Here is a 25065-nt window from a genome sequence, read left to right as displayed (position 1 = left end):
ACCGCTGTGTCTTTGTGAAACGCAGAGTAGGTGAACGGATGATCTCCGCTTGTGTGGTTTCCACCGTGAAGCATGGAGGAGGAGGTGGGATGGTTTTGGGGTTGCTTTGCTGGTGACACTGATTTATTTAGAATTTAAGGCACACTTAACCAGCATGGCTACCACAGCATTCTGCAGCGATATACCATCCCATCTGGTTTGTGCTTAGTGGGACTATCATTTGTTTTTCAACAGGACAATGACCTAAAACACACCTCCAGGCTGTGTAAAGGCTATTTGACCAAGAAGGAGAGTGCTGAATCAGATGACCTGGCCTCCACAATCACCCGACCTCAACCCAATTGAGATGGTTTGGGATGAGTTGGACCGCAGAGTGAAGGAAAAGCAGCCAACAAGTGCTCAGCATATGTGGGAACTCCTTCAAGACTGTTGGAAAAGCATTCCTCGTGAAGCTGGTTAAGAGAATGCTAAAAGTGTGCAAAGCTGTCATCAAGGCAAAGGGTGGCTACTTTGAAGAATCTCATATCTTTTGATTTGTTTAACACTTTTTTAGTTACTACATGATTCCATATGTGTTAGTTTGATGTATTCACTATTATTCTACAATGTAGAAAAATGTAGAAAAACCCTTGAATGAGTAGGTGTGTCCAAACTTTAGACTTTTTCTGTATGTATTTTTTTTATTTTGGACTAGAGCAATGTACGAGACACATTATATACGAGTCATGTAGCTAGCTGTACATGTATCAGTTAGAATTTTCTTGTGAAACTCCCTTTTTAAGTGATAGCTTTTAAAGTGCCAATTCACCCCATCACATTATCCGCTCCCTGTCAAGTGACTCTGGTTTTATGGCAAAGTAAAGGGGGACATTCTGACCTCTTGCCTTTTGGGGGCCCTAAGCGAGATTTGGTTGGAGGGCCCCCCACCTCGTGGCAAACCATTTTAGTGACCCCCTCTTGATGGTGGAGAGAAAATGTGTAGTTTTAAAGTTAATTTCTTGCAATTCTACAAATTCTTCCATGGGGTATAGAGGAAATGTTTCAGTTTTAAAGCAAGTTTTTGGCAATTCTACACATTTTGCCATGGGGGGGAGAGAAAACAATTATTTGGCCATGATTACTACAAGTTTAGATTGCTGGCTAGACTAATTACCAATCAAAAAATTGTTAGCTGACATGGCTAATTGAGTGACTGACATAACAAGAGAAACTGCTGATGCATATTTCAAAATGCAAATTTTCACATTTCTAAAATGCACCTGGTGTATTCTACTGTTCTTATTCTCAATAGTAAGTTGAGACCCCTAGCTTCCGGGGGCTCTAACCAGCCCTGATTCTGACCATAGTGACTTCTAAGAATGATGCAGTGCTTTTACAGTACATTCCATTAATGCTTGAAAAAGAATAGCATGCCCATGTTCATTGGTAGATGTTACATTTGTGTTGATATTTTTCAGTTTTATCACATACTTGGAAACTGATGATTGATCTTGCTTTCAAAGCATTGAAATTATAGTTGTTGATATATTATTGAGGTTCTATTTTGTATTAACATGACAACAGTAAAGTAGATGGTTATGTTGATACTGTATGTTTGGTTATAAAATCATTTGGATTGGGTTTGATTTGTTTGTTGTTGCAGCGCCCTCTTGCTGTCACAAGGCACTGCGGAATGTGCTTGTATGTAGGCTAGGTCCAAACTCCACTGGTGTTAGTTCTATGGCTCAACATGCCTTCCATCTCATTCTGGTGTAGTGTATAATATTTGGGTTTGAAATGGAGTTGGTTGATTTCTATATTGGTTATTGTATTTTTGTGAAGAGGTGATACTGTGTACCTTTTTGAATTGTAAGCATTAACACAGAATTGACTAACTAGCACATGCTGTATAAGTAGCAGTAGTCATCTTATCTCTGAAAAAATGCAAATGCTCAGTTATGTACACACATGAAACTGTGTTAAAATCACATTTACTATGGGTAAAACTGCAAAGTTAATGTGTTGAACATCATTTATGAGACCTAGGCCTTGAGATTTTGGGTCACCCCATGCACCAGATGTGATGTATTATCATATGTTATATTATCTCAAATCGGCCCCATGTTATAAAACATTTTATTTATTAAGTAGTACACTATATATTTGTTAATAAAACAGCTATCATTTGCCAAAAAATAAAAGCCACCCCATCAATCTCTTGCTTTGAAGTGTTCCAAGCCAAGAGTATGTGAAAGAGATCTAGGCTATATGTAAAGCACAACACAGTGCCACTTCAACTTTCTTTGCATAGAATCTACAGCACCACTTTCCCTTTCTACACTTATGTCAGATAACCAACTTGTTATGCTCTTCCTCACCCCATTTCATTTTGTCCTCTGAAGCCTTATACTTAAGTGAAACTGAAGGGAATGGTGGTCAAGCACATTACTTCATATAGCACTCTGAGTCGAAGCCTTTCAAAATATGTTTTTGGATTAGTTGTCAGACTACAATATTTTAAAATCAATTTTGACTTTAGAGCGGATGGACGCAGTTCAAAGAGGCTTTTCTAAGCGCTTTGGGACATGATGCTACAGTACATATTAGAATCTGCTTGCAATGTGGTTCTTATTGTCATAATTTTTACACTGACATAACAGAGACAGCATCTTTTTAATCATGGGTCATATTGTTCATCGTCATTGAACTTGGTAAAGAGAGCATGAGGTTATCAACTATGTATTCTCTGTGGAACGCATCAAATTAATGAATGTCCTAATTCTTTTAAGTAATCCCTCAAGTAAACGCCCATATTCATTATTCCCCTTTTGTTAATTTGGATGTCAATCTTTATTTACATCATCAAGATTAGCAGAAAAAATAAAAATTACAGAAAGGGTTTAATTCATTTCAGTGAATTGTATTTCGAGCAATATCTTCCAGTGAGTGCAGGACCAGGTATAGACATTTTCACACAACCACATGTTCTGAATCTGACTGACTGTGTTGGCTGAAGCACTTCGTCAAAATAATTCTCAATGATTCACTTTGTGAAATCCGTTCTTAATAATCCGGGTCCAGTCCAGGTTGGGTGTGTGAAGGATTACTGTTTGCTGAATGCCTTTATTAAAAACACCTCTCGATTGCCTCTCTGACAGACTCATAATAGCAGCACTCATCCCTGTCCTCTCCTCAACATCAATAAAAAAAAGCTATGCTTACGTACATCTATAACCTGAGTCATTCCCTCTCTATATGACCCTGTTGTGTTGAATGAAAATCGTATACAATTTGACATGATGTGATTTATATTTATAGTTGGACTATAACCACGTCATGGGCAACAACAACAAAAATTAAAAGGTGCCATGGGGTTGATTAATTTCATATTTGTGTATAATCCATAATGCACACATATTTCAGTGTTTCTTCATTGAATTAAAATATGTTTTCAGATAAATCAAAACACATAGGTTAGAGAATATGAAGTGCTTTCAACTTCATTATACAACCACACAAGAGTGAAAACTACTTAACTATGTAACATTGCAGTTTACACTGCCATGATGCCATCTAATCCATATTTATTAATCTAATCATTACTCATGGTCATTAAGAAATCAATGACCATGAAAAGAGAGAAGGGGACATATTTTTTGTGTGGCTAATTTACATTTCCAATGATAAATTATGGCAATACTAACTGACCATCCTTACAATTGCTATAATCATCAGAAATTGAATTAAGTCTTCTTTAAATCTTCTTTGGTCGAAAAGAAGAAAACAATTTGTTTATAGTCACCATCCTTATACTGTATGTCTACCTGTTCAAAAAAAATCTACTTCAAGAAGCGATTGAATACTGTAGAAAACAGTTTGTCCGCTTTGACGCCTTGGCAACACGATCATGTTATGTTTAACAACAGTGTCAACAACACGTGTGAATCATTTTGAAAGGTGCCTGGGGATCTGACCAAAGACAAATAACTGAATTCAGAATGTTTATAATCATCCATCCATCCATTCTATGTCCATTGGTTCTGCACTCACTCCTTCGTCTTACAATGTTCTTCGAAGTACAGCGCAATGTACTGGTCAAAAAGTTCACACAGCTAGCTTCCTTTTCTCTGATGAAATATCAAATGTGCCTTTCGGAAGGAAAAAAAAGAGTTCTGTCAATAATACTTCAAATGTTGGATTCACATGTCCTTGTTCATTAGACGGCTTTGGATACAGTATAACACACTCGTTTGTGGTCTCTCCTCTGCCTCTCAAGGCCATGATGTAGTAAAAGTGCAGTGTCTTAGGGGAGAGGGGGGACTCGGGAGAGAGGGATAAGGAGAGGGGCTGAGCAGGCTCTGTCAGATGGAGTATTTGATTCTGGATGTCTGTGTATTACAGGAGACACTGGTGAGCGTGGAAACCCCCCCAGCGGTAGTCGCAGCACCTTGACTCTCCAAAAACATCGGATCCAGGCAAGCAACTTTGGCAGCAAAGAATGCATGGATACAGTGCAGCACGGCAAAGAGGTTAGAAAATTCCAGCTCCTGTGAAACAAAAGATAGACACTAACTTATTCATGTTTTGGGATAATTAATTAATTAATTAAACATTTCTTAAGCATGATTTATCGGTTCAATTGGTATCGGCTGATAATGGCCAAAGAAAGCATGATAAAATATATAACTATTGGCTAATTTCATTTATATCAGAGATACAGCATAGGTTTGTTACCTTGGCTTCAATTGCTTTATTGTCCTGATTTTGGAACAGAAATTTGATCTTGCTCTTCCCATCATCAGACGATCCTTTCAGTTGGGAGAATTTGTATCTCCACAGCACCCCCTGTATAGAGGAAGTAAACACAGTTGAAGGTGGTTTATAAAGAACATTACCTTCTTTTTCTCGTTGTTATCTTATCTTTCATTCTAATTATTATTATCTGTGGTCTAATCTCATTCTGATTTTCCACAACAAAATTAATCCCATCATGTTTTTGTTCATAATTATTTGCAAATGTACCAGACGGTGCAAGTTCCTAACCTTGGATGATGAGCGTCAATGTCCTGTTGTTAATGATGATTTGAATCTATGAGTAATGATACACTTCCTCCTAATTGTCAACAATTTTGTTGGGCCTGTCTAGACAACGCACATCACCTTGTTCTAAATCAGATGTCTGCATTTTCCACATGGGATAGGTAGGTTTTAATCTGTATCAATAGACAATGAGCTCTGCCTCTGTGTCACAGTCTGTCTGACTTGGTCATGAATAGAATGGAACTTTATTTGCCCTTGAATTTGCACATGTAAAAGCTTTGGCAATATAAAACTAATGTACATAGTACACATTCCATACAAAACAAGACATCCATGTACACAACCTACAATCGTAAGCAACACTTTTCCCCCTAGGGGCTTCACACAGATCTGAACACTGAGTGCATAAGACAAGGCCGGTTTTCTATCTGATTGAATTATTAAACATTCCCCACCATGTGTATTGTTTTACAATTGCAGTTTAAATATGAATTGTACTTTCATGCTTGTTTTGGTAAACAATACCCTGCCTGTCAGCAGTTGGCTAGGCTGCTGTGAGACTTTCTGGGGAGAATAGTTATTGTGGCACTCAGACTTGGCAAAAGGCCTAAGTCAACTGCAGGCAGAATGTAAGGGATTTGGGCTGGAGGGGACCAGCCATCAAAGCAAATGTGCTCAGTCTATCAAAATGCACACGGTGCAGAATAAGTTAGGAACACCACGGAGTAGATTTGAATGGTAAAACATTTCTACATCTGCACACACTGTACATAGATTTTTTTCTATTGTGTCATTGACTGTACGTTTGTTTATGTGTAACTCTGTGTTGTTGTTTTTGTCGCACTGCTTTGCTTTATCTTGGCCAGGTCGCAGTTGTAAATGAGAACTTGTTCTCAACTGGCCTACCTGGTTAAATAAAGGTGAAATAATTGTTTATATGTTTTTTTATTTTACTTTATTTTACTAGGCAAGTGAGTTAAGAACAAATTCTTATTTACAATGACGGCCTACCCCGGCCAAACCCCCTCCTAACCCGGACGATGCTGGGCCAATTGTGCACCGCCCTATGGGACTCCCGATCACAGCCGGTTGTGATACAGCCCGGGATCGAACCAGGGTCTGTAGTGACGCCTCTGGCACTGAGATGCAGTGCCTTAGACCGCTGTGCCACTCGGGAGGTAATGGCGTCATGGTTACTTCTACTTTTAAAGTAACGCTAGAGAAACTCAGTGTTCATGTCTATGTATCCTTCATCTACATGTATGACTTCTGGACAAATGAACGTTGATGTACCGGTAATGTAACTTACTTTTGAAGCAGCATCGAAGCAGACAAAGCCCATGCTGAAGTCTATGGTCAGCCCCATCAGGTGGCTCTCCATGATGCAAGCATATGTTTTACACTGCGGAGAGGCAACAGTGCATGATGTTAGTTACAAGATGCATATTTAATACACAGCATAACCTTCCACAGGTTAAACATGTCAACTGAACATAAATCCGTTGGGAGAGGCTTGGCCTGTATGTCACGGCTTCTCTTAACCACTTTTCAGTGTTTCGCCTACCATTTTATAGGCAGGATGTGCCCTCCCGCCTGGCTCTGCCCCACTCCCAACCCACCTAAAATAGTTTGATTTGTTTCAAGTGACAATTTTGATGACAGAGAGCCTGGATGTTGGACTGAGGCCATTGTACCCCGCCACGAAATTGGTTTAGGAAAAAGTGCTGCCTCTTATATATTGTGTACCTGTATTCTCTCCACCTCCAGGAAAGTAGCCATCTGAAAGGCTTTTTCCCAGATGAGCAGCTCACACTCCAGCTCTACGCTGTAGAACATGTCCTCCCCACACTCCGTCTGGATGCTGAAGCAGTGCTTCCGCTTGTCCAAGAGGTCACTGTCCTGAGAGAACCACGTTAGTCATACCTGCCATCGCACCTGGATTCAAATTGTATTTGTTTTCTTTCAAATGCTTTGAATGGATTTATTGAACCTGCCTGGTATGCCAGATGGGCAGGGTTTGTATTTTTGTACTATTCAAATTGGTTTCATTGGCCCTGGCAAGCACAGTTTACGTTTTTGAAATGTCTCACATATTATTTGAACCCAGGTCTTGCTGTCATGCTGATAATGCGCACAAGGGACAATGAGAGACTCATACTGTACTGTAAACAGATAAGAAACTTGGATATACACAGAGGGGATGTGACAGACATTGGCTGGAATTTTATCAACATGCATTGTGCTTTTTCAGAAAAGCTGTTTCACATGTTCAGAAATGCTGTTTTGGATGTGTGTTATGGTAGGAAGGGAATAGTTGACACTTACTATAGGAATCACCAGTTCTGTGCATGATGTAGGTCGATTGACCAGATCAGTCAGTATGTGACAATGAACCTGGCTGAGTGAGAAATTAAGAGGTGGAGCTGCAGTCGCTGCTGTGAGGATTTCTAAATCAAATGTCAACTCCTTCCACCCACCTGAGACACACTGCTGTGCATAGCAAACACACTTGTGAAAGTGTATTGCAGAAAAGTTCAATGAGCTTTGTTTGATTAAATACCAGCCAGAGTTTCAGAAAGTATAACCGCTTCCAATAGTAGTATTGTGAGTTTTGCAAGAAAATAGCTCAACTCCAGCCTTGCAAAGATGCAATGTGCACTGCGTAGAAACCGTAGAATATCTTCTATGTCACAACTCTTTCTATGCATGTGACGAAGGACACATAGCACAGATCTATTCTCTTTTTAATGTGTCGTCTTTCAAACACAGACCCGGAGATTTGTTACTCAGCACTTCCTAAACATTTTACTCATATCTCCGTCGTAAAAGTTGTTGCCTTACCTTCAAAACTTTACACATGATCTCGTACACGGTGTAGCTCTTCTCTGCCCTGGTCCAGTCCCATGTAGTCACCTGCAAAATTACACATGAAATACTCTTTATAAATACACCTTGCACATGATATTTTATTAACCCTGCTTCCACTCTAGAACACAAAGAAACGGAACATTCTCCACTATGCATCATGAGTTCCCAACATAACCAAAGTCTCCAACATAACCATTTAATTAGGATTTTAGCCACAGACACATGCAGTTGAGGAAGTCATTCAAACTAAAAATAGTCCCTTGTTCTATAGTTCAGTTTAATACCAGCAACACAATTGTCCTAATAACTCCTATTCTGAGTTGTGCCTATATCCACAATTACTGATATGGTTGGCATAACATAATTATATTAATAATAATAAATCAAATGGCAAGCAATGGGACACAGACGGACATCAATCAGGTGTGGAATTATAATCGTTGTCCATTTATAGTTTAATAGACCATAAAAAATGTGGCGAACCTGTGTTGGACTCCATTATAGCCTGGAAACATTGACCATTTTTGGACACATATTTTCAGAAACTAGTTGTATCAGTTGATATGGTAACTGTTTATTTTACAGCCTGGTATTTAGCAGGTAGTTACCAGGTAAGTGGCAGAATGTATCCATTGTTGCCACGTAGTTTCTTAGTTAAATGCCAGGTAAATACCAGCTTAAACCAGGCTATAAAATAGTGTTACCATTGCTACATAAGGAAAGAGGGTGTATAAAGCGTACAGGAGGTGCTGAGAACTTGAAGAGTGAGGAACCCTTTAAGGCGAGGAACTTTGGTGAATACATTCGGTCCTGACCGGAGTCCTGCTCCTTCTCATCTACCCAGCCCATGTAGATAATCTGTCAGGGAGAGAGAGAGGGGGGATAAAGAGGAGAGAGAAAAAGGAAAGGGAAGAGAGGTAGAGAAAGAGAGAAAAAAAGAGAGAAAGAGAGAGAAGAAGGAGTGGATAAAATGGAAAGGGAGAGAGGCAGAAAGGGGAATGCAGCAGGCATCAAGTCTTTCTGCACTTTTCTTAGTCTGGAGGATTGCAGCGAGACACAGTGAAAATGTTTGGCAAGAGATGGATTCATTATGAAAACAGCTAACTAACTATCCATGTCTAGGCTGAAGGAGGGATTGGTGGTGAAGTGGGGAGCAAGAAAACTTGTGTTGCCTTTTCTCCCTGATGATTTCATTCTGGTTTGACTTTATTGTGTAAAAATTCTGCCTCCCCCTGCAATAGTTGCCACTGGCACTGTCAGTCAACCATGGCCTTTCTGTGGACTATTCAACCTGGTTGGATTGACATTCAGAGAGCATATTCTAGTACAGTAAGCCGTGTCGAGTGGAGTAGAGACGGAAGGATGAAGCATCTTTTGGGCAAAGTCTGTTTTGTAACCGTAAACTGTGCTACAGAAGAATGCAACATAATATTGTGAGAATTTTCTATTGAACAAAATACTATGTCATAAATATTTATTAACAATGTTAATAATTAACTTGTATGGTATAAATAGTAGTACTAGAAGTAGTAGTAATAGTAGCAGTAGAAAAGTAGCACTAGTAGTAGCAGAAGTAGTGTAGTGTAGTAAAATAGTAATAGTAGTAGCAGAAGTAACAGCAGCAGTTGTAGTAGAAGTAGTAGTAGTAGTAGTATTAGTAGTGGTAGTAGTGATAGTAGTAGTACCGGTAGTAGTAGGTGGTGTTATGGTAATAGCAGTAGTAGTAGTCATTGCAGTAGCAGTAGAAGTAGTTGCAGTAGAAGCAGTAGTAGTAGCAGCAGAAGTAGTAGTAGCAGTAGTAGTAGTAGTAGTAGTAGTAGTAGTAGTAGTAATAGTAGTAGTAGTAGTGGTAGCGGTAGTAGAAGTCAGTGAATACCATTCAATTGATACCATTCCATTCACTCCATTCCGGCCATTATTATGAGCCATCCTCCCCTCAGCAGCCTCCTCTGGTAGCAGTAGTAGCGGTAGTAGTAATAATAGTAGTAGTAGTAGTAGTAGTATTAAATTAGTACTACTAGTAGTAGTATTAGTGGTAGTAAAGTAGTGGTATAAAAGTAGTAGCAGTAGTAGTAGTAGGAGTAGTAGTAGTAAAGTAGTAGTAGTAGTAGTAATAATAGTACTAGTAGTAGTAGTAGTAGTATTAAATTAGTACTACTACTAGTAGTTTTAGTGGTATTAAAGTAGTGGTATAAAAGTAGTAGTAGCAGTAGTAGTAGTAGTAGGAGTAGTAGTAGTAAAGTAGTAGTAAAGTAGTAGTAGCAGTAGTAGTAGTAGTAACAGTAGTAGTAGTAGTGGTATTAAAGTAGTAGTAGTAGTAGTAGTAGTAGTAGTAGTAGTAGTAGTAGTAGTAAAGTAGTAGTAGCAGCAGCAGCAGTAGTAGTAGTAGTAGTAGTAGTAGTGGTAGTAGTAGAAGTCAAAGTAGTAGGAGTAGTAGTAGTAAATGAGTAGTAGTAGTTGCAGTATTAGTAGTAGTAGTAGTAGTAGCAGTAGAAGTTGTAGCGGTAGTAGAAGTCAGTGAATACCATTCAATTGATACCATTCCATTCACTCCATTCTGGCCATTATTATGAGCTGTCCTCCCCTCAGCAGCCTCCCCTGGTAGCAGTAGTAGCAGTATTAGCGGTAGTAGTAATAATAGTAGTAGTAGTAGTAAAGTAGTAGTGGTATTAAAGTAGTAGTAGTATTAGTATTATTATTATTATTAGTAGTAGTAGTAGTAGTGGTAGTAGTAGTATTACATGAGTCGTAGTAGTAGTATTAGTGGTAGTAGTAGTACCAGTATTAGTAGTAGTAAAGTAGTAGTAGTAGTATTAAAGTAGTAGTAGTAGTAGTATTAAATTAGTAGTAGTAGTAGTAGTAGTATTAAATGATTATTAGTAGTAGTAGTAGTGGTAGTAGTAGTAGTAGTAATAGTAGTAGTAGTAGCAGTAGTAGTAGTATTACGGCTACTGTATTATGAACCGTCCTCCCCTCAGCAGCCTCCACTGGTAGCAGTAGTTGCCGTAGTAGCGGTAGTAATAGTAGTAGTAAAGTAGTTGTAGTATTAGTAGTAGTATTAAAGTAGTAGTAGTTGTATTAAAGTAGTAATATTAAAGTAGTAGTATTAAAGTAGCAGTAGTAGTAGTAGTAGTAATAGTAGCTTACCTGTTGATTAACTGGGAAGTTTCTGTTAATCTTCTTCACCTGTAAAATCAAACATAAAACTCACTGCAATATAATACACAAATAGTACATTTTGCGATTTTATAGTCCAGAGACTACTTGTTCTCTTGCATATTAATTACTACACTATAATAAACTAATAATCACTGGTTTGTTTCACTGAAACACCATTTGTTGAATGTATAAAAATAATATTTCATTAAGTATCATCATACCAGTATTATATGCTCCTTTTTGTGAAACACACTCAGGCTGGCATACTCATACCAATAAAAACCAACAGCTAACTGTTATCCCCAAAGAAATAAAAGAACCCTGTTGAAGTAAAATGACTTCATTTATTCAACATATGCAAATTGCGAAATGGATAGATAGTCATTTCCACAAAGACTTGAGGCTGTTCCCCAAAAAAGCAATTGTCCTCTCTTTCTCTCTCTCTCTCCCTCTCTCTCTCTCTCTCTCTCTCTCTCTCTCTGTGTGTCCGTGAGTAATAAAAGCTGTGCCGCCACTGAGAGAGAGAGAGAGAGAGAGAGAGAGAGAGAGAGAGAGAGAGAGAGAGAGAGAGAGAGAGAGAGAGAGAGAGAGAGCATGCTCAACATGCTCAACTCACACCTACTGTGATGGTCCTAAATCACACAAAACAACACTAGACACATTGGAACACAAAGCTTTTACTTTCTCATCCTGGAATATACAAGGTCTGAGGTCATCTGCCTTTGGCCTAAAGAGCATGAACCCAGACTTAATCAAATAAATTGGAAATACAGCCATTGTCATCCTACAAGAAACATGGTATAAAGGAGACGGACCCACTGGTTGCCCTCTAGGTTACATAGAGCAGGTAGTTCCATCCACCAAACTGACAGGTGTGAAACAGGGAAGAGACTCAGGGTGTATGCTCATTTGGTATAGAGCAGACCTAACCTACTCTATTAAATTAGTCAAAACAGGAACATTTTACATCTGGCTAGAAATTACTAATGAAATTATCTCAACAGAGAAAAATGTCCTCATTGTGCTACCTATATCCCCCCAATAGAATCCCCATACTTTAACGATGACAGCTTCTCCATCGTAGAGGGGGAGATCAACAATTTCCAGGCTCAGGGACATGTACTAGTCTGTGGTGACCTAAATGCCAGAACTGGACAAGAACCCGACATCCTCAGCACACAGGTGGACAAACACCTACCTGGAGGTGACAGCATTCCCTCCCCATATGCCCCTCTAGACACAACTACGACAACATAACCAACAAAAACAGGTCACAACTCCTGCAGCTCTGTCGGACGCTGGGTATGTACATAGTCAATGGTAAGCTTTGAGGGGACTCCTATGGTAGGTACACCTATAGCTCATCTCTTGGCAGTAGTACTGTAGACTACTTTATCACTGACCTAAACCCAGAGTCTATTAGAGCGTTCAGTCAGTCCACTGACACCCCTATCAGATCACATAAAAATCACACTCTACTTGAACAGAGCTATGCTCAATCATGAGGCATCAAAGCCAAAGGAAATTAATAATGTTAAGAAATGCTATAGATGTGTCACGACTTCCGCCGAAGTCGGCTACTCTCCTTGTTCGGGCGACGTTCGGCGGTCGACGTCTTTCTAGCCATTGCCGCTCCATTTTTCATGTATCCATTTGTTTTGTCTTGTTCCCTGCACACCTGGTTTTCATTCCCCAATCACACTACATGTATTTATTCCTCTGTTCCCCCTCATGTCTTTGTGTGAGATTGTTTGTGTGTTACGTGTTTTTGTACGCACTAGTCTTGCGTGCGTTTTTCCCGTGTTATTTCACAAAGTCTGTTTGTATACATTTGATGTGTTGTGACTGTTTTGCGCGCTTTACACTTTCCCTTGTTGGCTGGAGGTTTTTGACGCAGCGTCCGTCTGTATCTCTCTCCTGCCAAAATAAAGTGTGCACCTGTTCACAATTCTCTGCTCTCCTGCACCTGACTTCAGCACAAGTACGCACACGCCTGACAAGATGGAAGGAAAATAGTATGGAAATCTACCAAAAAAACATTAGGCAACAACAAATTCAAACCCTTCTAGACAATTTCCTGGACAAAAGGTTGCACTGTAATAGTGAAGGTGTAAACCTGGCAGTAGAAAACCTAAACAGGATATTTGACATCTCAACTTCCCTATCAAATGTAAAATTTTCAAGCAGACAACCTAAGAAAATTAACAACAATGACAAATGGTTTGATGAAGATTGCAAAAACCTAAGAAAGAAATTGAGAAATCTATCCAACCAAAAACATAGAGACCCAGAAAACCTGAGCCTACGCCTTCACTATGGTGAATCCCTAAAACAATACAGAAATACACAATGGAAAAAGAAGGAACAGCACGTCAGAAATCAACTCAAAGTAATTGAAAAATCCATAGAATCTAACCACTTCTGGGAAAATTGGAAAACTCTAAACAAACAACAACACAAAGAGTTATCTATCCAAAAAGAAGATGTGTGGATAAACCACTTCTCCAATTTGGTTGGCTCTATAACAAAGAACATACAGCAAAAACATATACAGTTGAAGTTGGAAGTTTATATACACCTTAGCCAAATACATTTCAACTCAGTTTTTCTCCGTTCCTGACATTTAATCCTAGTAAAAATCCCTGTCTTAGGTCAGTTAGGATCACCACTTTATTTTAAGAATGTAAAATGTCAGAATAATAGTAGAGAGAATGATTTATTTCAGATTTGATTTCTTTCATCACATTCCCAGTGGGTCAGAAGTTTACATACACTCAATTAGTATTTGGTAGCATTGCCTTTAAATTGTTTAACTTGGTTCAAACGTTTCGGGTAGCCTCCCGCAAGTTTCCCTCCATAAGTTGGGGGAATTTTGGCCCATTCCTGCTGATAGATCTGGAGTAACTGAGTCAGGTTTGTAGGACTCCTTGCTCGCACACGCTTTTTCAGTTCTGCCCACAAATTCTCTCTAGGATTGAGGTCAGGGCTTTGTGATGGCCACTCCAATACCTTGACTTTGTTGTCCTTAAGCCATTTTGCCACAACTTTGGAAGTATGCTTGGGGTCATTGTCCATTTGGAAGACCCATTTGCGACCAAGCTTTGACTTCCTGACTGATGTCTTGAGATGTTGCTTCAATATATCCACATAATTTTCCTACCTCATGATGCCATCTATTTTGTGAAGTGCACCAGTCCCACCTGCAGCAAAGCACCCCCACAACATGATGCTGCCACCCCTGTGCTTCACGGTTGGGATGGTGTTCTTCGGCTTGCAAGCCTCCCCCTTTTTCCTCCAAACATAACGATGGTCATTATGGCCTAACAGTTCTATTTTTGTTTCATCAGACCAGAGGACATTTCTCCAAAAAGTACAATCTTTGTCCCCATGTGCAGTTGCAAACCATAGTCTGTCTTATCAGTAGTATCAGGAAATCAGTATTTTTGGACACCGATTTGGCCGATTTAAAAAAAATATATAATAATATATTTTTTTTTTTACACCTTTATTTAACTAGGCAAGTCAGTTAAGAACACATTCTTATTTTCAATGACGGCCTAGGAACGGTGGGTTAACTGCCTAGTTCAGGGGGAGAACGACAGATTTTTACCATGTCAGCTCGGGGATTCAATCTTGCAACCTTACGGTTAACTAGTCCAACGCTCTAACCACCTGCCTCTCATTGCACTCCACGAGGAGCCTGCCTGTTATGGGAATGCAGTAAGAAGCCAAGGTAAGTTGCTAGCTAGCATTAAACTTGATGATGATATTACTAGTTTATCTAGCGTGTCCTGCGTTGCATATAATCGATGTGGTGCACATTCGCGAAAAAGGTACCTAACCATAAACATCAATGCCTTTCTTAAAATCAATACACAAGTATATATTTTTAAACCTGCATATTTAGTTAATATTGCCTGCTAACATGAATTTCTTTGTGTCACTTCTCTTGCAACAGAGTCAGGGTATATGCAGCAGTTTGGGCTGCCTGGCTCGTTGCGAACTGTGTGAAGACTATTTCTTCCTAACAAAGACAGCCAACTTCGCCAAACGGGGGATGATTTAACAAAAGCGCATTTGCGAAAAAAGCACAATCGTTGCACGACTGTCCCTAACCATAAACATCAATGCCTTTCTTAAAATCAATACACAGAAGTATATATTTTTAAACCTGCATATTTAGCTAAAAGAAATCCAGGTTAGCAGGCAATATTAACCAGGTGAAATTTTGTCACTTCTTTTGCGTTCACTGCACGCAGAGTGAGGGTATATGCAACAGTTTGGGCCGCCTGGCTCGTTGCGAACTAATTTGCCAGAATTTTACGTAATAATGACATAACATTGAAGGTTGTGCAATGTAACAGGAATATTTAGGCTTATGGATGCCACCCGTTAGATAAAATACGGAACGGTTCCGTATTTCACTGAAATAATAAATGTTTTGTTTTCGAGATGATAGTTTCCGGATTCGACCATATTAATGAGCTAAGGCTCGTATTTCTGTGTGTTATTATGTTATAATTAAGTCTATGATTTGATAGAGCAGTCTGACTGAGCGATGATAGGCACCAGCAGGCTCGTAAGCATTCATTCAAACAGCACTTCCGTGTGTTTTGCCAGCAGCTCTGCTGGCAAATCAACTCATATCAACTCATGAGATTAGGCTGGTGTAACCGATGTGAAATGGCTAGCTAGTTAGGTGAACCTTCCCCTCAGTCTGAGGTTTATAAAAAATGTGGCAAATTTGTTGAAAAAAAAAAACAATACCTTATTTACATAATCATTCAGACCCTTTGTTATGAGCCTCAAAATTGAGCTCAGGTGCATCCTTTTTCCATTGATCATCATTGAGATGTTTCTACAACTTGATGTGAGTCCACCTGTGGTAAATTCAATTGATTAGACATGATTTGGAAAGGCACACACCTGTCTATATAAGTTCCCAGAGTTGGCAGTGCATGTCAGAGCAGAAACCAAGCCATGAGGTGGAAGGAATTGTCCGTAGAGCTCCGAGACAGGATTATGTTGAGGCACAGATCTGGGGAAGGGAACCAAAACATTTCTGCAACATTGAAGGTCCCCAAGAACACAGTGGCCTCCATCATTCTTAAATGGAAGAAGTTTGGAACCACTAAGACTCTTCCTAGAGCTGGCCGCCTGGCCAAACTGAGCAATCGGGGGAGAATGGTCTTGGTCAGGGATGTGACCAAGAACCTGATGGTCACTCTGACAGAGCACCAGAGTTCCTCTGTGGAGATGGGCGAACCTTCCAGAAGGACAACCATCTCTGCAGCACCCCACCAATCAGGCCTTTATGGTAGAATGGTCAGACGGAAACCACTCTTCAGTAAAAGGCACATGACAGCCTGCTTGGTGTTTCCCAAAAGGCACCTAAAAAAGTCTCAGAACATTCAAAATAAGATTCTCTGGTCTGATAAAACCAAGATTGAACTCTTTGGCCTGAATGCCAAGCGTCACATCTGGAGGAAACATGGCACCATCCCTACGGTGAAGCATGGTGTGGGGATGTTTTTCATCTGCAGGGACCGGGAGATTAGTCAGGATCAATGGAAAGATGAACGGATCAAAGTACAGAGAGATCCTTGATGAAAACCTGCTCTAGAGCACGCGGGACCTCAGACCGGGCCGAAGGTTCACCTTCAAATAGGACAACGACCCCAAGCACACAGCCAAGAAAATGCAGAGCCAAGAAAATGCAGGAGTGGCTTCGGGACAAGTCTCTAAATAGCTTTGAGCGGCCCAGCCAGAGCCCGGACTTGAACACGATTCAACATTTCTGGTGAGACCTGGAAATAGCTGTGCAGTGACGCTGCCCATCCAACCTGACATAGCTTGAGCGGATATGCACAGAAGAATGGGAGAAACTCCCCAAATACAGGTGTGCCAAGCTTATAGCGTCCTACCCAAGAAGACTCAAGGCTGTAATCGCTGCCAAAGGTGCATCAACAAAGTACTGAGTAAAGGGTCTGATTACTTATGTAAATGTGATATTTCATTCTTTATTTTTTTAAATTGTTGATAAAATTTCTTAAACCCCATTTTGGCTTTGGCATTATGGGGTATTGTGTGTAGATTGATGAACATTTTTTAAATAAATTAATAATTTTTAGAATAAGGCTGTAACAGTAACAAAATGTGGAAAAAGTCAAGGGGCCTGAAAACTTTCTGAATGCACCGTAATCATATCTGGGTAACAACCTCTTTCATGCATCTTGGTACAGTAAGAGATGAGCGAGGTGGCGGCAGCCAGAAAACACTCTCTTCCACACAGTACAGTATTGACAGTGACTCATCATTATTATGCTCAATGTGACCCCTCACTTATTCCACTCCACATTCGCCCCCTAGAGACGCTGGTCTCTCTCACACTGCCCTCAGGCTGCATTATATTTACATTTCTCAGAGGTTGCTAATACTATGCTAGGTGTTGAGATGCTCTTTACTAGCTACATTCCTAACCCCTCTCTCAGCAGTGCTCCAACCACCCACCTAGTCCAGAATGAAGATTTATCTGAGTGGGACTTAGCGTTAGCGAGCGACAGCCAGGCTAGCTTTTAGCTCTACTTCCTGACCTGGTCTTTGCCAGGTCCACTTAATCATTAAACACTAATGGCCAACATGTTATGCATTTGGAAAAATCAACTGTGCTGCTAAGAGATAGCAACACTAAAAAACAAAACGTATATTTGCTTTCTGTCTGGAGGATACAAATTGAGGATGGTCCATGCAGTAAGATACAGAACTGCCTTCCCCTGTTTGTTGAACACTATCCATCTGGAAGTAACACAAAGCACTAACTTGTTTAACACATCCAGCCAGAGAAAGCTTTTTCAAAGACATTCAAAGAGAGAAATGGAGCATAGTATACAGTCGCTATCTCCTGAGTTACTTTTAATTTGCTTACCACCTCTCGGGATGATTATTATTACATAATGCATTATTATGAATTATAGCTAATACAAGTATATTGGTTAGCATGGGGGATGTAAGTGTGTGTAGTAACTGCCTCCAAGCACCAACACTGATATTGTGACTTACGTCTCTAAGAATGTGGATGTTTCATGCCCCATAGCATGAAAAGACATTCATAAGTATATGACTTATATGATACATCTGACACATTTAATGATAGTTAGCTGTGTGAAACCTTAATGAAAATTGACAAGATCATAAACTGTTATAGGTTAACTACTGTGTGTAGATACTCAATCACCTTAACAGCCATGCTTAATTCATATGAGTGTAGTAATACAGTGTTCTATTACATTTTTCATCAAAACCGAACCCGTGGCTGTTTAAGACTATGGAATATCGACCTAAAATCTAATCTATCTTACTCATGTTTTTGCCTAAGAAGCACATCAATTTAGTTTGATTGTACTCACATTGTGCTTGGTGAGAGCTGATATATTGGCTGCTATTGCTTGGAGCCAATCTAGGCAGTCTTCAGCAGTGGGGCACGTGATAACCCCACTGCAAACCCCATCCACAGCTATGACTTGAAATGCATGTTTCCTTTAGAAATCAGAATCAGACAAATATACTTTTTAGTAGTGGTTGGCACCAATTCAGTATGGTATTAACATCGATATCAATATGAACAAGGCATATCTCAAAATTGTTTCATCCTTAGTCAGGCAAACAGCTTGTCTGTCCATATATTAATCATAACCCATGCCCTCTCAATTTCTATTCAAGAGAAATAAGTAACAGCCAAGCAAGCTTTGCAGCAAATGGAGGAATCACTGTCTTATAGTGCCTTTGGAAAGTATTCAGACCCCTTGACTTTTTCCACATTTTGTTACGCTACAGCCTTATTCTAAAATGGATTAAATAAAACAATTTTATCAGCAACCTACACACTATACCCCATTATGACAAAGCGAAAACAAGTTTTTAGACATTTGTGCACATTTATTAAAAACAAAAAACAGAAATAGCTTATTTACATAAGTATTCAGACCCTTTGCTATGAGACTCGAAATTGAGCTCAGGTGCATCCTGTTTCCATTGATCATCCTTGAGATGTTTCTACAACTTGATTTGAGTCCACCTGTGGTAAATTCAATTAATTGTACATGATTTGGAAAGGCACACGCCTGTCTATATAAGGTCTCACAGTTGACAGTACATGTCAGAGCAGAAACCAAGCCATGAGGTCAAAGGAATTGTCCGTAGAGCTCCAAGACTGGATTGTGTCGAGGCACACATCTGGGGAAGGGTACCAAAACACTTCTGCAGCATTGAAGGTACTCCACCATTCCATCATTCTTAAATGGAAGAAGTTTGGATCCACCAAGACTGTTCCTAGAGCTGGCTGCCCGGCCAAACTGAGCAATCAGAGGAGAACAGCCTTGGTCAAGTAGGTGACCCAGAACCCGATGGTCACTCTGACAGAGCTCCAGAGTTCCTCTGTGGAGATGGGAGAACCTTCCAGAAGGACAACCATCTCTTCAGCACTCCACCAATCAGGCCTTTATGGTAGAGTGGCCAGACGGAAGCCCTATGGTGAAGCATGGTGTGGGGATGTTTTTCAGTGGCAGGGACTGGGAGACTAGTCAGGATTGAGGCAAAGATTAACGGAGCAAAGTACAGAGAGATCCTTGATGAAAACCTGCTCTGGAGCGCTCAGGACCTCAGGCTGGGGCGAAGGTTCACCTTCCAACAGGAAAACGACCCTAAGCACACAGCCACGACAACACAGAAGTGGCTTCGGGACAAGTCTCTGAATGTCCTTGAGTGGCCCAGCCAGAGCCCGGACTTGAACCAGATCGAACAACTCTGGAGAGACCTGAAAATAGCTGTGCAGGAAACCAAGTTTTGCATTGTTATTATGTGGTATTGTGTGTAGATTTATGAGCGGGAAAAAAAAGATTGATTCAATTTTAGAATAAAATGTGTAAAAAGTCAAGGGGTCTGAATACTTTCCGAAGGCACTGTACCTGCCAGTGGCTGACCTCTCCATCTGAATAGTCTCAAGGTATTTACAGGAGACAAGTCATCCTAACACCTAGCCCCCAAAGTCCCTCGCCAGCAGACCCCTCTCAAATAGACGAGGCACAGGGGCCACTGAACCTTCAGCAGTAGTGACAGAGAATGGCCCCTGGCTGTGTTTTGACAACAAACATTCCCCGGTCCCCCGGCCGCAGCCCAGCGCTGAGCTTACCTGCAGACGTCAGAGCCCGGGATGTGCTGTGACAGACGGGAGTGGAGGAGAGGAATAAGGCGCAGGTCCACCCATCTCTTCTCCCAGCGGAGCCCAGGGGACGTGGGCCAAGATGAGCAGGACAGTGAGTCCTAGAGGGGTTTATACACACAGAAAGAAGAGAACACCTCTTAGTTTAATTCTTCATATAGTATCTCCCATGGTTTTTCTAATACGTCAATAGCCCAGGCCTGTTCATGATTCATACAGGTAGATGTAGATGCAGCAGAAGCTGTATATGTGCAAGCCATAGTTCAACTACTGAATAAGTCGTTTTTTCCTCTGGCCCAGAGAAAGAGTGAGAAAGAGTTAGAGCACCCTGACTGTCACCATCTGCCTGTGAATGCCACTGCGGAATAACAACAGCCTACTGGCATTGTTACAAGAGTTGCAGAGAGACAGATATGGCTGAGAGTTGTACAGAAAGGAGATCAGTCTCAAAGTGGGGTGGGTTAAGAATGCTAAACTGTACTGTATTGTTAGGATGGTAGTTCAGGTGTAAGCCACTGTCGCACAGAGGGGAGGACGTTCCACTGCTCTGGTCACTTGGAACACCTGGGAGGAGAATGACATTCAGAAGTTATTTATTCAGTCATTTGGAAGTCATATCATATCTTCTTTAGCCTTGGTACAATATCCAGAACTTTTATGTCTAGCTCTATTTCAGGTAAAACTATATTCAAATCAACTTTTCTTTCCAGCTCTTTTTCAGAGATAATTATACTAGAGACAAATAATAGTCAACGCACGAATCATCATATAATCCATGTGTAGATGGAGTTTTTTTCTCCAATCTTGTTTTATTTTCTCTCATCATATCCTTACTGAAAATAACATACAATTTCAGCTCTTATATTTCTTTGGAGGTTTCTAAGATGCACGTACATGTGCAGTCTTCACAGAGGGGCAGTTTCAGAAAAGCAGGTGTCTTCTTCAAGAAAGACACAGTCAGAGTGACTTCCTCTCCTGCATTTCGCAAAACCTGTACCTGTAAAGAAACATTTGGTGAATTTACAATACTGCCATAGGACTTCTAAGTCTGTTACTCATTTCAACCACGTATTTGGATGATGGATGTAGTACAAATTCCCTTCTTAGAACAAGTAGATTAGATATTGGCTAAAAACCTGGGAGATTTATGCAGCTTCACACATTTGGGAGGTTGATACACACAAATTGGAAAAGGCCTAAAACTCATCTTACATGTCCCAAAGATAAGGTCCAAAAAGTTAAACAAGATAATGTGGTGTTGCAAGTGTTTGCAGCTTCAGGGAAATATAAAATATTAAGTTGGCAGCTGCTTACCGCTTCCTCGTGGCGATAGCTTCGAACATTTATTCCATTTATCTAAAAACAAACAGTCTTATTGTTAGTAACAATAATATCCAATCCATTAAATTGATGATATGCATGATATGAGGTGGCTCAGTGAACTAATATTTCATATTGTGATCCATCCGCAAAGTGTAAAGGAGTTGGAATTTGATCAGACATACCTGTAGTACAAATACTGAATAACCCAAGACAGAAGAAACTGTCAAAATACTCATCACCATCCCTTACCTGGAGGATCCCATCTCCAATAAACAGCAGCCCAGACAGTTCAGCTGCAGACAATATATTATATATTATTACGTTTGGGTAAATAAACCACGATTCATAACTCATAGTGAAATGGAAACAAAAAAAGAAAGCTTACCTTTTTGCTCTTTTGATATTTTTGATATCACAACAGGGATTTTGTGTTCTGCGCCTCCCTAGGGGGTGAATTATATAGTTATGTAGTTTGTTGCACAAACATTTGAAGGAAAGAAACAGAGAAAAAAAGAGAAAAACTCTTCCCCAATACGATACTCCATTAGTCTACTGTTGATATATCAATTGTGGTTTTAAAAGATCAATGGCATTAGGTAACAGTAAATTCAATGATAGAATGGCAGAAACGGACTAATCAATGGAGATCTAAATGACCTTAATGCTCAAGCCAAAACCTCCAATCGTCTGTCTTCTGATCGTTACAGTTCTCTCCTACAAGGAATCAGATGGAATAAAGAGGTGTTTATTGTGGACATACTTACGAGTATAAAAGTTTACTGTAGATAATACAAGTATAACAAAGCTGACAAAGGAAAGGCCCATTTTAAAAGGTATTTTCTCTCCAGTCATGCTCACACTTCACTCTCATGGTTCCAAATGTATCGTCTGCCCGACCTTATATTTTTTTCTCGTAATTGAAACATCCTTTCCCAAGGTATTTAATTTGACAGGCAGGGCAGGTTACTTACACTGGAATAAAATGGTTCTCCTGACACGCAGATGACATCTTGCTCTTGAATGGTCAGAATGTCTTTAGCCAAGTGCAGTCGAATATTGAAAGGCTCCTCGTTACCATCTTGCAGCAGATAAACCCCAGTCTTTGTCTGCAAAGTAAATCAAAGTGGGAAAATCATGTATCGTTCTTCTTTGTCCAAATTAACTGGCCATGAAATTAAATAAAATGAAAATGTCATCAAATTGTAAAGACATTGGAGAGACTTTTGACAGAGTGACATGTATGATAATGATAATTCTTCTTAGCCTGTTAATTTCAAAATGGTGACATGTAAAACAATGCCCCATACATTATGTGAATTCCACTCTCAGAAAGCTAGTAACCAAGAAACCATTTCAATTACATTGTATCTAATAGGTTTCGAAAAGAGTTATCATTATTCATGATCACTTCAGGGAAATCTTTTTTCCACTAGTGTTTATATTGCATACATCTTCAATATTATGTTGCAATTATGTTTGATAATAGGAGACAGTAGAAATATAGTTAAGCTAATTAGGTTAGTTCTCAGTAAATAATTTTCACTAATTAGTTTGAATTACATGTGTTTTCTATGCACTGTGCTATAACATTAATCAGAATAAAATATATTGTTGTCTTGGCCCTGAAAATAAAAATCCTTATTTGACAATTTTCCAAAACCAGATAACTGCAACGATACGCCTATTAATCACAGGCAACAGAAAAAAATGATTTACAATCATCTAATTCAATAAATCTCCAATTAAATAATCAATCTTCATTTTGTCTATCCATCTAAGGTCTTGTGGAATTAAAAGGTTTGAATAAATTATGCTCAGTCACCAGATATGCATTTCTCAGAAAGGAATGAGAGAAATCATCATCGTATCCCGTGATCCATTTAAAACAAGCTGATCTGCATACATTTGCATTCTGTATAGCCAATTCCCCACCAACTAATTGGAATGCCTGTCCTGTCCTTGAAACTACGGTTAAGTCTAAATAATAAAAACACCTTCACCTGACATGATTCCATGATTTAGGTGCTCCCGAGTGGCGTAGTGGTCTAAGGCACTGCATCTCAGTGCAAAAGGCGTCACTACAGACACCCTGGTTTGATTCCAGGCTGTATCACAACCACCCGTGATTGGGAGTCCCATAGGGCGGTTCACAATTGGCCCAGCGTCATCTGTGTTTGGCCAGTGTAGGCCGTCATTGTGTAGGTGTAGGCCGTCATTGTAAATAAGAATTTGTTCTTAACTGACTTGCCTAGTTAAATAAAGGTTAATCATTTTTATTTTAATTATTCATGTAAAGCCAAGCACACCAATGTCACTAAGCATCCTTGATGACAAACGCAGTAGTGTCACTAAAGGATACCTGGTAGGTGACATGGTAGGTATGGCAACTCAAAGAATTACATTTACTTGTACTGTATCCTTCTCTGTGTAAAGAAACCATAAAAAAATCAGCCGGGTGTGTATTAATATCAACAGCAACATCTCAATGTGAAAGTGTTTTTACAGTGAGTTGCCTTGCACACTATATCCATGGCTAGTTCAATATCACCATTATGGTGTGTGTATGTCTCACACGTGTGAGTTTGTGTGTGCGCGTGCGTGTGTCTCATGAGAGAGAGAGCGAGAGAGAGAGAGAGAGAGAGAGAGAGAGAGAGAGAGAGAGAGAGAGAGAGAGAGAGAGAGAGAGATGGAGGGAGGGAGCCGTTGGAGGCAGAGTCATTCTCGTTAGCCGAGCTGAATCCGTGCTACGATGCTGATATATCTATCACTGGGTAGATCAGAAGCAGCCTCTACTCTTGTCTCTCTCTCTCTGCTTGGCTGAGCATTGTTTGACCTGCTGTAGAGCATGTATGTAATTACCCTTATCTCTGATCCCATCTTGTGTTTCATCATTACCTTCTCATCCTAATCCTCTCCATCTTTATCTAGCTTTATCTAGTTTCATCTACCTAAGCCAATCATGCAGTGTAGAGATATGATAATTCAATGACACTTGTTGTGGTGCAAAGGTTAACATGTGTGAGCAGTTGAGTATGCTGTCAAGTAAAAAGACAAAATGCTATTTGCCGTAGCAGACCAATTTGCTCCAATTATCTTTGCAAAATGCTGAGGGGTTGAAATCTATTCAACTGAAATTGTACCTACCTCTTCATTTGAAGTCCTGAAATCCATGTGCTATGGTACAGTGAGGGAATCTGCCCTGGAAAAAGACAGAAGAGGAAATTAAATTGAATTAGCTTCCTGAACAGATTACCTAGGAGTTAGTCAGTGACATGGTTCTTCTCACTTGTAGTAATAACACAGATTACCTAGGAGTTAGTCAGTGACATGGTTCTTCTCACTTGTAGTAATAACACAGAATACCTAGCAGTTAGTCAGTGACATGGTTCTTCTCACTTGTAGTAATAACACAGAATACCTAGCAGTTAGTCAGTGACATGGTTCTTCTCACTTGTAGTAATAACACAAAATACCTAGCA

At 39.9% G+C, this 25065-nt stretch overlaps 1 protein-coding gene across 2 annotated transcripts; it reads right to left on the bottom strand.

Moving 5' to 3' along the window:
* Positions 1–4261: 4261 nt before the first annotated feature.
* On the bottom strand, positions 4262–24757 carry LOC120055589 (gamma-1-syntrophin-like). 2 transcript variants are annotated; one of them, XM_039003469.1, is made up of 17 exons: positions 24731–24757; positions 22558–22692; positions 22244–22300; positions 21972–22029; positions 21836–21879; positions 21578–21619; positions 21158–21260; positions 20745–20827; positions 20234–20364; positions 18453–18582; positions 11035–11073; positions 8629–8745; positions 7861–7932; positions 6766–6918; positions 6329–6421; positions 4714–4824; positions 4262–4526 (listed from the first exon to the last, which is right to left on the bottom strand). In XM_039003469.1, exons 1-17 carry the CDS (start codon positions 24755–24757, stop codon positions 4341–4343), a joined length of 1581 nt encoding a protein of 526 aa, XP_038859397.1. In that variant the 3' UTR covers positions 4262–4340. The 2 variants fall into 2 exon arrangements, with proteins under 2 accessions (XP_038859397.1, XP_038859398.1); XM_039003470.1 differs by lacking the exon at positions 4714–4824.
* Between the last annotated feature and the right edge of the window lie 308 nt (positions 24758–25065).

This window comes from Salvelinus namaycush, chromosome 11 (genome assembly GCF_016432855.1).
Source record: "Salvelinus namaycush isolate Seneca chromosome 11, SaNama_1.0, whole genome shotgun sequence".
NCBI classification, from domain to species: Eukaryota; Metazoa; Chordata; class Actinopteri; order Salmoniformes; family Salmonidae; genus Salvelinus; species Salvelinus namaycush.
The sequence above is the reverse complement of the archived record's forward strand: the minus strand, read 5'-3'. Positions and strand labels throughout refer to the sequence as shown.

Excerpts from the sequence above, each read along its gene's own strand:
- LOC120055589 (XM_039003469.1), bottom strand. The coding sequence starts at position 24,757 with ATGGATTTCAGGACTTCAAATGAAGAG. Across the intron at positions 20,365-20,744 it reads ACTACCATCCTAACAATACA|GACTCACTGTCCTGCTCATC; the intron begins GTACAGTTTAGC and ends AAACCCCTCTAG. Across the intron at positions 8,746-11,034 it reads ACTTCCCAGTTAATCAACAG|ATTATCTACATGGGCTGGGT; the intron begins GTAAGCTACTAT and ends TCTCCCTGACAG.